This window comes from Thunnus thynnus, chromosome 20 (assembly GCF_963924715.1).
Source record: "Thunnus thynnus chromosome 20, fThuThy2.1, whole genome shotgun sequence".
In the NCBI taxonomy this organism is placed as follows: Eukaryota; Metazoa; Chordata; class Actinopteri; order Scombriformes; family Scombridae; genus Thunnus; species Thunnus thynnus.
Window position 1 is genome coordinate 15,309,607 of NC_089536.1, and position 13,315 is coordinate 15,322,921.

General features: G+C 38.1%; 1 protein-coding gene across 2 annotated transcripts; it reads left to right on the forward strand.

Moving 5' to 3' along the window:
• Positions 1 to 1,249: 1,249 nt before the first annotated feature.
• Positions 1,250 to 9,973, forward strand: patl2 (PAT1 homolog 2). Of its 2 annotated transcripts, XM_067576527.1 has the most exons (19): positions 1,251 to 1,416; positions 2,842 to 2,995; positions 4,120 to 4,382; positions 4,474 to 4,536; positions 4,634 to 4,687; positions 4,776 to 4,940; positions 5,581 to 5,655; positions 5,774 to 5,922; positions 6,800 to 6,874; positions 6,955 to 7,078; positions 7,247 to 7,367; positions 7,493 to 7,599; positions 7,685 to 7,738; positions 7,850 to 7,992; positions 8,153 to 8,309; positions 8,422 to 8,562; positions 8,638 to 8,735; positions 8,825 to 8,965; positions 9,088 to 9,973. In XM_067576527.1, the coding sequence occupies exons 1-19, from the start codon at positions 1,393 to 1,395 to the stop codon at positions 9,119 to 9,121; spliced, it is 2,142 nt and encodes a 713-aa protein (XP_067432628.1). In that variant the 5' UTR covers positions 1,251 to 1,392; the 3' UTR covers positions 9,122 to 9,973. The 2 variants fall into 2 exon arrangements, with proteins under 2 accessions (XP_067432629.1, XP_067432628.1); XM_067576528.1 differs by lacking the exon at positions 4,634 to 4,687 and having other exon boundaries at positions 1,250 to 1,416.
• The last annotated feature ends 3,342 nt before the right edge of the window (positions 9,974 to 13,315 follow it).

The window sequence follows — 13,315 nt, forward strand, 5'->3', positions numbered from 1 at the left end:
AACCAATTATACCAAGCTAAGTCCTTACAAATTCAGCAGAAGAATAATAGTAACTTTGTGGGAAAAGCAACCTGGAAAAATAACTCTTTTAATTCCAGTATTAACATACAATTTTGCATTTTGCAGGATCAGGTAAGCCAGTTTAAACACGGCACTTTAGGACAATAAACATTTCAAAACACAGTCTATAAAGAACATGAAACAAAGATATGAGAATCAGCAGATGCATAATGGGTGAAGAATGAAAAGTAGATTAAAATGTGTATGAAAATAAATAAAAAGGGGAGGGAGATATTCATGACATAAAGCTAGTAGTTTGATACCATTTTTGAATGAATGTAAGAATTTAAAATAGCCTCTCAGGTCTCCCTCAAACACAGAGGAAATATGTTTCATTTTTAATTTTCTTCATTTATGAATAAAAACATTTCCAAGTCAAAGCTGTGCATTTATGAAAAATATGGATATACTTTCAGGGAGTGGCACTAAAAATCATGTCATTGCTACTGAAGGGTGGAAATCAGTCATGTAAGTCTGAGGATTGATGAATAAATACAGGAAGAAAAATAAATGATCAGTTGCTTCTATATCATCACTGCAAAATACACAGTTGCTGTGATAAATACCAACTCTTTTTCTCAGAAACTCATTTGATGGAGTCATTAGTAAAGATTTTAAAGTGTATATCTTTTGTCTTAGGTGTCATTTAAGATATTGAGTCCAAATTTGACCCATTACTGTCTGATTTAGAATAAATGTGAGCACTTCTGCTGGATTGTTGTGCCTGGTTTTGAAAATCTTTGTGTATGTGTTGAACCATCAAGAGAAGTGAGGCTGGTGAAGCCTTTAAAACAGATGCAAACTGGGATTGTGTGCATTATGAATACATTTGGAACAGAAGTCCATTGTCATCCATCATTCTTTCATTGTTCCATATAGGTGGAGTGGTGAGAAGTTGTAAATAAGCTTCCTAAATCACCTCTAGAAATGTTGCTTCTGCAGAAAGTGTTTTAAATCATCTTGAACCACTAGATGTCACTATTAGCTCACACCTTTTCTCAGAGGAACAGTTTTAAACTCCAAAATGAAGTGCTACATCTTCTCCATATGGGATTTTGAAAAGAACAGAAAGATAAAGTGTAATAAAACACTTTTTAACAAATCCAAAACCCAATTAAACATCCATGAACTAGCACACAATGGAAGCGAAGTGACAGCTGCGTGCGGCGTGTTGACGTGTGAGCGTCTCTGCGTCGCACAGGTGGGTTCATTTAAAAGTTAATGAGCCTCCCTCGCTGTCTGACAACAGAAAGCAGGTAACCTTGAGAAGAGAGTCATCGTGACCCGTCGGCTTCAAGTGCAAAAAAAAAAAAAACATCTTCAAAATACATAATGAGTGATTCAGAACAGCAACAAGTAAGTCAGCGTCATTTAGGCAACTTTTAATCTTTCAGTGTGTGAATGTTGTATTGGACAAACTGCAGTCTCAGTTTGGGGCGCACAGCGTGCCAGCTGGTCCTTCTGTCTGGTGCTGTTAAGTTATTTTGCTGCAGTGGTAGAGAAATAATTTCCTTAAATAAGTGAAAAACAGTAAATGTTTAGACGGAATCAACCATTTCCTGACGTTTCACGAAGCTTCTCTTCATTTTGTAGTCATTTTATACTCATATATTGATCTTAAAATTGTTTTATTGGTTTATAAGGCACTACATGGTTTTGCACCAGACTGCTTTTCTGAAGTGCTTTTAGTTTATGAACCAGGAAGGCCCCTCAGATCCTCTGGTTCTTCTTTCAGCTGTTCCACAAGCAGAGATGGGGACTCGAGTTTCCACTTAAATCGCACACACAGTGATTAGACTTGACTCGGAGATTAGGGACTCGTGACCAATCTTTATTTTATTTATTTTTCTGGCGCATTAACGTCGAGGAAATGTCATTCCCTCACTTATTATCGTGCGTAACTTTACGCATCTGGTCCGCGCTTCCACAGATGACTGTCAGCTGCAGCAACAACACCATGGCGAGCACACCTGCAGCTGCTGTGCCATTTGTCAAAACATTTGGCTATAACAGCTTCACACAAGGCCCAAACAAAAGAATCACTAAATACAAGCTTTCATTGTGTGTTTTGTCATACTGTAATAGCCTGTTTAAAATGATCATAGACCAAACAACTGATCAACGCTGAGTCTGTAATGGAGTGACGATAATACAGTACATGCGTTGAATTCCTTAGATATAGCTGTGCAGTGTTCAGATGGCAAGCAGCAGCAGACATAACGCTCATTACAACCATAAGAGACTTGAGACTCGACTTGGACTTGCAAAAACTGACTTGTGAGCATTTCTGCCACAAAGTCCCCCTCATAAAAAAAAATGGTGATGATGCTTTCAGCCATTATGCTCAAAGCCTACAGAGGAGCTGAAAATATTGATATTTTTAAACAAACTAAAAACCATCCATTTAGTCTGACTTTTATGTAGTGTTTTATAATTTTATGGTTTTATTATTACTTATACTTTTATTATCTTCATTATTGTATCTATTTTGTGTAGTATTTCACAATTTTATTTCTATTTTTATTGCTTGTATTATCTTATCTTTTTATTATTTTAGCTACCCACCTTTTCTCTTATTCAAATAACGTTTTGCTTGTTAATTATTTTACTGTGCATTAGTCTCTAAATCCATTTTTTACATCCTACTTTTTATCAGTTGCCTGTAAAGCACTTTGAATGATATTTTATTTGTTTGACAGGTGCTATATAAATAAAGTTTGATACTCTTAACTGTTTTTATTATTATTATCATTTGATTTCCATATGGCCTTTATCCACCAGGAGGCAGAGAAAGTGTCTCAGCCTCAGTGGCCTGAGAATGGAGAGGATTGGAGTGATGGAGAGGATGGGACAAACATGGACTGTGGGCTCCTGCAGGCCATGGCTGAGGAGGATGAGGAGATCAACGTCTACAATGAGGAGACGTTTGGGATGGGTGTGTAGATGCCTTAATACTCCTCTTCAAATGGGGCAACAGGAGTATTGATGCCAAACTACAGTACACAGTAAAAAAGATAAAACATTTGGGAAATATTTCTATTCACTTTCTTGCTGTGAATAGCACTCTGTGTGTTAAATATGAAGCTACGGCCAGTAGCTGGTTAGCTTAGCTTAGCATATAGACTGGAAAAAGCTTTCTTCTGGACTTCAGCTTGATATTTACACAGACATGACTGGTATAAAGTTTCTCATTTAACTCTGAGCAAGAGAGCAAAATGTTGAACTGTTCCTTTAAGGCAACAAACTTTAATACAACTTTGAATGAGGCAATTTAACTTAGAGTTAAGGTAACTCATATCTGTACATTAAATTGTTCCCACTCTGAATTGGTAGTTTATAAATGAGCTTCCAGTTAAGTCTGATTGATCACTAATACATTTGTTCTACTATTGTATGAAGGATACTCCAGCTGCTTAAAATTACAATATTCGGGTCATTGCTAGCAGCCGCAGTCAATTCAGGATCAATATATGACTCATCTGTAAGGTTGCCACTCACAATTATTTTCATTATCAATTAATTTGCAGATTATTTTTTCTTAATTTATGAATCATTTAGTCCACAAAATGTCACATAATTGTGAAAAATGCTCATTTTGTTACAAGATTGAACTCAATTTTTTAAGTTCTGAAAGTGAAAACTAGATGATTCAAGTTGACCTGACTTGAAACTGACAAATCTTGTATCTAATTACAATGTATTGATCATTTTAGCTCATTTACCTGATAAGGTTTTACAGTCTAGAGGAGTCTGGTGTAAAGTAATATGAACTCTGAAGATTTTTGTTTGTAATTCTTTCTCACTTTGCAATGAACAAATGATAAAATGATGAAGATAGAAAGTTATCAGGACTCACTCATTTTTGTTAAAGCAAGTTTTGTTGTTGGTTTGTTGTCGCAACTTTTTTTTATTATTATTAAATGCTGATAAATTACATTTCTACGACCCAACAACTTGTGATCCTTATTCATGCCAAAGAATATAAATTGGCAATTTTTTGGCATTATTACAGTGTAAAAAGGTGTCCTCAGTGTATTTCTGCTTGTATCTGTATCATAGATCTAGATGCACATGGGACCACAGAGGATCCCAGCAGCGGTCTCCTCCAGTTTGGAGAGCCACCGCCTCCTCCACCAACACCACAACCACCACCAGACCTTAAACCCCCATCCCCTCACAGCTCCCCCTCCCCTCCCAGACACCGCACGCAGTATCTGCCCCGGCCTCGCAGAGGGAGGGGGCAGAGGGGAGGGCTGGGCAGGGGCCAGATGTTTGAAGACCCAGCTGTGATGAGGATAGTAGAGGGGCGACCAAGCCTCAAGGTGATGCAGATTAATTTATTTTTCTGAGAACTGGGATAAGACAGCTCATCTCATAGCAGCTTGTCCTCATTTTGGTCTGTTTTACTTTAAGAGTCTCGACAGTGCCATAGTGGACTGTGGGAACGCCATGTACCAGAAAACCTTTGAAGATGATGTAAGTGTTAACTTTTAAAGACATTTCATTTCTGCCAAACTCTTTGTTCATGCTGCTAATTTTCCTTTTGCTGTTCATTTTTATTTTTTTCCCGTAGTGGATGGTACCATCTTATAGAAAGACCAGGAAAATCTCAGGATCTATACTTCAGGTTCAGATCACCAAAGAACACATGCTATAATATGTATGACAATGGGTTACCTAAACAAACATCTGTCTGATTTTATTCTGTTTTGTAGGACAGTGCTGTAGTGTGTGTGATTGATGGTCACAGAGGCAGAGGTCAGCACCTGACCTCCAACTTCCTGGATTTGCCATATCCTGTCTCTTCCTTCAGGGGCAGGAGAGGGGAACCCAGAGGGCCCTACTTCAGAAGACAGTTTGGCCAAAGAGGCCCCGCTCAGGTGGAGACTTAATTTTATTTTAATTTTGGAAGTGCCCATATTCACTTTCTTGCAGAGTTGGATGGGAAGATTGATGCAGCTCCTGCCTGTCAGTTCAATATGTGGCTGGAGCCAAGTGTTAGTTAGCTTAGCTTAGCACATACCTTTAGATACATAGAGCCAGGCTAGCCGTTTCCCAGTCTTTATGCTAAGCTAAACCCATCAGCTGTTGGCTTCAGATTCTTATTTACAGTACAGACATCAGTGGTATCATCTGTCTGCACAAAAATGTCTAATTATTGCTTTTAGGGCTGCAACTAACAATTATTTTCATTATTGATTAATTGATTTTCTTCATGGTTAATCAATTAGTGGTTAGGTCTATAAAATGTCAGAAAATGGTGATAAATGTTGTTTCCAAAGCCAAAGGTGCAACCTTGAATGTTTTTGTCCTGACGAACAGTCCACAACCTGAAGAGTGATCGATTTACTATCATAGAAGTCAAAAGACATCAGAAAATATTAATTTCTAGTACTATATACATTTGAGAGGCTTGAACCAGAGAATTTTAGATTTTTTTTTTTTTTCTTAAATGACTGAAAACCATTAATCGATTATCAAAATAGTTGGTGATTAATTTTGTCAATCTTTCTCTGGCAGGTACATGCACCCATGATACCAGGATCACCCATCTTCTCACGTCAACCGTTAACCCCACGGCAGCATTACAATCAGGTTTATTCCATAATAAAGCAGAACTATTCTGATACATCAAATATTATATTACTATATTAAAACTATATTAAATGCATTTACTCAGTTATTTTTTTTTTTGTTGAATATATCCAATCAGACAGGGGGCTTTATGTATCCTACGAGCCGGCCTTGCCCCTCCACTCCTCGGTCTCTGACTCCTAAGATGATGCAACTTCGCTTCGGTGCCAACTCACCAAGGCCGTCCCCCTTTTACAGCCCCTCATCTAATCCAGTGCAGCATTTCAGGTGTGTGACCACCTCGTATCTTTCATGAATGTTTGATTTGTGGCTTGACATGTTTGTCAGCCAAGTTTGAGTATCAAGTATATTTATAACTTGGCAGTGTTGTTCATCCCTCGAATGTGTTTATATAAAACTCATCGACCTGACATTCATAAATCATGAAATCCCCAGCATTACTGTGTATTTACAGGGTAAAGTGGGACTAATGGATAACTGTACCATCTGGATATAAAAGATGCAGCTGTATATCCCCAAAACTGGTGCACAACTGAACTTAATTCTTGATTTGTATAATCAAAGGAAATATTGATACATCAGTTTGAAATGGATTTATAGCATAACACACTTCAGACTGCAAACTGATGATGGCAGCACACTGAAATTAATTTATTGATCAAACTCTTTATCACACATCCAAGATATTTATTAGCTAAAAAAAATAAAGTTGCTGAAAGTTAGCTGTGTAGTTGGACTGAATGATAAAAAGATAAAAATGGAGAAAAGATTTAAAAACAAACTGAGGTAAAAACCATAAATATACTTTAACCTTAAAGAAACTAAACTGAAACTAGGACCACATTCTCAAAGTTCACTGTACAACCTAATGATTGGATTAATTATATTTTTACATAGTAAGTCTGGGCTGGTTTGAATATTCTGTGATACAAAAAAAACAATATCGACATATTGAGGTTTTCAAGCTGTGTGCATTAAGATAAATTAACTGTTGTGGAACTTGACACTGGATTTAATTAACATTATCTGTTTAATATGGACATCTTTACTAGGCTATGTACATATAACAGCCACTCCATCAGATCTTCATGGAAAATGACGAGGGTTGGTGCTTTTGAATATGACGTCTTTGTCTGACCCACAGGTACCCGGGTCCAGTCACCCAGCTCCACCCACAACATAAACGACTACTTAGTCAAAAGCAGCGAATATTCCAAAGGTCAGTGCTTTTTTTGATTTTGAATATATTTTTTGGTATTCAGAATGTTATTAATAAACTAGGAATATGTTTATTAATAGAAAACCAGAGGGCTGGGATCCTTACTTTAATCTGATGACATCCAAAGAGAAGGAGTGGATCACCCGGCTGCAGATGATTCAGCTGCAAAGTGAGAATCCATACCTGGAGGACTACTACTACCAGGTAGGAAATCAAAGCTTTGCTCTAATGTCTCATTATTCATTGTTGCTTTTGAGCCAAATAACCCATCTTTTGCTCCTTTGCTTTTTTTTTTGGTATTTTCTGTATGATCTAAGAAAATTAAATAAGGGAATGGGATTTCATGACTGGTGTACTTAACCACTGTCACAGGAGTACTATCGACGAATAGAAGCTAAGATGGCAGAGGAAGAGCTGGGCATCAGGAGCAAGAGGGAGCCACCCAAACTCACCACACCTTACATCACGAAAACTGACCACCAGTACACACCAGGTTCTTTTCACCTTTTGATCAAATTTGTCTACAGTGGTTATGGGAGGGTAATGCATGTCCTTTTCTGCTTGAATTTGCCAAAAACCTTTTAATGTTATTTAGTCAGTGGTGTTTTTCTCTTTCAGTGGTGCACATTGAAGGCTCTTTGGGTCAAGTTGCTGTGTCCACATGTTACTCTCCTCGACATGCCATCGGTGCTGTTCATGCCGTCCAAGCTCAGGGTCCACTCGAGGTGACTGTTTTTGAGACAACATTTAGCATCTTAGGAGTGCTTTTATTTGCCCTTCCTGATACTGAGACTGTTTTCCACATTACAGGAACAAAAAGACACCAGACAACAGCGGTTAGAGGTCCTCAGCAAAATAGAAAAGGTATCTGGTTAGTTCTTCTGGTGCAGTGAGATGCCTTTTGTTTTTTGGGGGTTTTTTTTTCCTTCCAACCTCCTTCCTTTAACTCTCAGTCACACCTGTTCTGCCATGCAGCTGTTCATGGTTTTGTTGGAGGTCGAGGAGACGGAGAGGATGAAAACCACAGTCCTGTCTGAAGCAGAAGAAAGAAGGTTGATGGAGAAGACCCAGAGGAAGGTGGAGCACATCTACTCCCAGCTGCAACACCACGATCCCCTGTGAGTTTTATTTATTTATTTATCTATATATGTGAGATATACTGCTACTTGCAAAAAGTGATGTATAAATATTGTTTTGTTTCTAGCTTTTTATATGATAGTTCACATTTTGCTGGATACTGAAATTGAGCAATGAATTTTCTCAAACGTTCTGATGTAGAGATTCAGGAGGAGAGTTTCTTCCTTTCCTACTGGTCTCAAAAGGCAAAAAGCTTCTTGCCCGTCTGCTTCCGTTTCTGAAACATGATTCTGCAATAATGATCCTGAGGATTGTGACCTCTAACCTACCTACGCTGATGAGCAGAGATGCAGATGAGGTAGGGCAGTTCTTCCCAATGTTTTTTCTCAGCATTGTTGTGTTGCAATAAAAGGAAATTAACACGTTTAAAGTATTAACAAAGCTCATCACTGTCACTGTTCACTTTTTAGGCTCTTCCAGTGCTCTACCCATCTCTCCTGAATGTGATTGGAGGCCTGACATTCAGTCAGCTAATCGGGGTCCTCAGAGATCTGACATCATCTGAGTCTCTAACGACATATGAGTCCCTCACGCTGGCGTGTCAGAACAAGGTCTGTGCTCCGTGTTGCTGCATGGGCCATTTTTACTGAAAGGTTTTTTTTGAGACTCTTTTCTTTCTCTTTCAGTTCGGACTGTCCTTACTGTATGCTCTCCTGTCCCAAGGAGAGAAGTTGCTGTCCTCTGGTGTTCCTCTAGAGCCCAGCATCGGTGACTTTGAGACCTGGTGGGGATCTTTAGTCTTATATTACACAAAGGGAGATAATTTTAACATCTGTCTGAGATTGTGACGCAAGTGGTTCCGTTGTCCTTTAGGACCGACACAATATTCCAGGTGGCGGGACAGCTATCGCAGTGTTCACTGGTGGAGCCACTTGTCATGCCCTCAAACCTGCTCACTCTCTTCTGCCGTTACCTGGACAAGCGCACTGTGCATCAGCTGAAAAGCAACATGGAGTAAGTTATTTTTTTACATTTTGATTTGATGCAAGAGGAAGAGATTTTAACACTCTGTATACAAAAAAATACTTATTTTGAGAACATGGACCCATGGAATGTTATTTAATATCTTTATTTAGGTCTGCGACAGGATTCCTGGCTCTTCCATCTTAAGGTGGATGGTAGCAAATGAGACGTTCAGCTAATGACCGGGTTGTGGTGAGCACCAGGGTGAAAGGAGCAGAAGTGAAGCCCTGACAAAAATTCCTCAGTGTTCATCATAACAGAAGATATGTAATATACCTGTGTTCAAAATAATTTGATTCTTATTCCTTTTGCCCTTCTCCCTCCTCCCTTCACATTTTTGCACACCCAAAACCTGTTTCCCTTTTTTATTTCCTTTATCTGATCTTTTTACTTTCCTCTGTTTGGTCTCCAGTAGGTTACATCAGTGCAGTTTTCTCTGAAATCACAAATCCAAGTTTGTTTTTTTTCTTTAATTTTCCCAAACAAGTGTTTTCCATGAGATTACCATATACTGTAGTTGGTAACTTTGCATTATGTTGTGGATGGAGCTACTTACTTATCTGTCTTCTATCTAACCACTCAGCATTTACACACTTCCAAATGTTCTATCTAAATAGTAGTTACTTTTAGAAGAAATTTGAGGTATCACTTCCTAAGATAAATGTGTTGGATCAGATATTGGTGACCACGTTGAGGATTGTATAGTAATTTATGATTGTACAGCTGAACCTATGTTGTTTATAATAACCACTATAGAAGTTGTCATGGCATGGCCCATCAACATAAGCCATGCAGTTTTGGGTTTTTTGTAAAAAGGCATGCATTGTGTGTATACATGTGTAGCAATACTAATTATGATGCATTTGATGTAATTTTCCATCTTAGATGCTTCAGTTGTAAAGAGATTTTTATTTATTGTATTCATTTGGAAACAGGAATAACTTAAATCGCACCCTTGTAGAGCACTTGCAACATAAATAAAAAAAATCTTTAAAAATGCTCAACAGTTTGATATAGTTTCCAGCCAAAGAGGACTTCACTACATCACGTGCTCCTTCTTGCTTCTGTGTATCAGATTTTACTTTAGTCTGGTTTGGGTGGTGCTGCAGTTCTCAGCTGGCTCAAGCTGGAGTCACATTGTTACACCGAATCTCAGTAAGAAATCTGCAGTCCAGATTTCCTGTGTTTTTTCCTTAGGGGAGTTTAGTTTTAACCAAACTAATAATGATGAAACACCAGTGTGTGACATTCCTTAAAGGGAGTTAATGGCAGCAGGACAGCAGGATGATGCAGTATTCACACATGAGGAAACAACAACACAGTCCTGTTGTTTGTATTTACCACTGCATGAGTTGGATGTAATGAAATGAAATGAAAAGGAGAAATGCAGAAGAGGAAATGAAACTGAAAGAGCATCTGTCTCCATGGTAAATCTGTTAAGTGTTTATTGGTTATTTATTTCTGCTGTAGAACATAACCACCATGAAAGTATCAAAAAATGTTAAACATTTTATTTCTCTCATTCACTGACTTTATTCTCATTACCACTGCTCTCTTCATTCACTCTTAGCTCGCACAAGTTGACGCAGCTGTGGTGTCTGTGTTTGACCAATCAGCGATGGTCAGCACAACAAACCCTGACCCAAAAGTTCTTATACCCCCCAAAAACAAGCAGACAATTTTAGGGGGATAAAATAATCTTCCTGGAACTTCATGTAGTTCCTGGTTCCTTGCATGGAAACATAAGTAGGCGACCCGAATTCCTCAAAAGGTTCTTACTCCGGGAAAGTTCCTGCGGTGGAAACACAGCTTATCTGGTACATACAGGAAGGAATAGCAGAACACAAATATAGTTTCAAATCTAAATGTATCAAGTGCTGTACAGAGCAGAACTCCAAATAAACTCACTGAGATATGGGATTCGCAAAATGCAAGTCAAGTTATGCCAATGACCAAGTGTACTAATGAGAAGGAGGCTGCAGTGAAGAAGAGAGAAATAAACAGTAACAGGTGTGACTGGTGGCAGGACATTGTCATTAATGTGACTGTATGCATAACTTCAGTACTCTGCCAGCACTAATAAGTTATTTAATGTGCCCTATTTCTCTTGACTACTATAATGTTGTTATCCTTTTAATGTGTTTTAGTTTGTCTGACCAAACAGACTATATAAAGCTTAAATAAAGCCTAGTGTGGGCAGACATTCACAGTAATATTTTCTTATTGCCTTCCAGTGAGGCTGGAATATTGGACCAAGAGGTGGGGATGAACAGTGTGTGTATAAAGATTTAAAACAAATTGGAGCATAGATTACTGGTAGTAAAGACATAAGCAAGTGAAGCCATGAACATAGTTTGTCCTGAGGACAAAGTGGTGTAACTCCGGCACCATTCATTTTATTTAGTTTAGGCTTTGATAGTTGGCTCATCAAATATTTGGATTGAAAGTGAGTTGGATTCATGGAAGAATTGGTAGTTTTTAAGATTAAATTAGTTTTAAGGAAGAGTCTTAACTGTGGCCTCCAGTAGTGCCTGAAACTGCAGCAGCCAGCACTCAGAGAGGAGAGGCATTACTCTACCTAAATCTAATATTTTTCAAACATTGCTTTTCTTGCCATTGACAATTCACATACATAGTTTTTATATACAAGGAATATATGTATTTATTTCTTTGCATAACAAGAGTACCAAAGTGCAACATCAATATAAAGATTTGAGACTTTAAATTATAAATATTAGTTTATTAAACCCTCTGCTATGTCCTCCTCTGGATTCTTCAGTATCTGTCCCAGGACCACAGTCTACAAAGTGTACAGCTCACAGAAAAGGCCTTGAGAGAGGCCCTGAAATGTCTCTTGAAATCAAAATTGGGAATTTTGCATAGAAATCTGCTATATTGTCACCCAAAACCCTAATCATTTTCACATTACTAGAAGGCAATGGTGATATTAAATGTTGTTTTTTTCTGTGATTCATTCTTATGAAATGCATTGAAGTGATTTTTCCCCTCTCACAGCTGTCAGTGTGGGTTTATTTGCAGCAGGTTTAGAGCAACATTGTTGAGCAAAGTTGTTTCCAATGCCAACTAGTGTTTGACACTCAACAGTTGGAGTCCACTGGATGTCAACCAAACACTGAGTCAGAGCCATTTTGGCCAGCCTCCTTATAACAGCTGCACTCATCTGGGCAGGAATACACATCGCAGACATGGCTCTGTGGAGTCCAGGAATCTTTGTTGAACAGTGGTCGCACTGTGGTCTTCAGCCCACGTTTTTTTTATGGTAAACAGAGCGACACACTAACATCCTGACCGCCAAACCCCACCCTCACCTCATCTGTACCAACACATCCTCCTATGGATTAGTGCCATGAAACCCCTTCAGCATTAACAGCTGTCTTATGTCATTAACTGACACAATTTGGCTTTGTATCATGTCATTTGTGTGTTTTAAAAATAGTTTGTTTTAGTACTCAATGTGGTTTCATACTATGATAGTACAGGTGTACAAGGCAACAGATGTCAGTTGAGAGCAGGTACAGGAGACACTGATTATTTGTCTTTGGCCTTCTTGAAAACCATCATGACATTGTGTCTTCACCTCTGTGTGGGAGGTCTACACAGGCTATCAATGTGATTGAGTGTATTCTGTGAAGATTTGTGAGGAAATACAGTAAACTGACCTTCCAACCCTCAACAGTTTAATACAGATATACATTTTACTCTCAGAACACGTGTCAGTCACAGAAACCACTGACCTGTAAAAGCTCTTTCCAGGCAAGGAACCTTTAAACAAAGTGTCTACAACCACGCTAGCATCTGTGTGAGGCTGAGGATTTTTTAGCTAAATGCTAACAGCAACATATTGCTGCCACCATGACAATAAATATTCATGTTATAACATGATATTTTTTGTGTTATTCTGAGATATTTTCTCGTTATTACTAGATATCAGGTTATTCATTTTTTACAAGAAACATTTCTTGTAATGACAACATATCACTTTATCTGATTAGAACACAAAACTTTCTCATCATTTCACAAAATGAATGTATCTCATTAAACATCTCTAGTTATAAGTTTGCAAGTTGTTTATAACGAGAAATTTCCATATGTCATTAAAACAAGAAAACAAGCCAGTTGGTGCCTAAAGAGACAATATTTTAGCCTACATGTGCTAGGTAAAGTGAAAATTACTGGCGATATAACAAGATTCTAACATAAGCATGCAAACATGCTCACAAAAACATGCTAACATACTAAAGTTTAGCAGGAACAATGTTTACCATGTTTGGCATCTTAGTTTAAGGTGTTAGCATGCTAACATTTGCTAATTAGCACTCA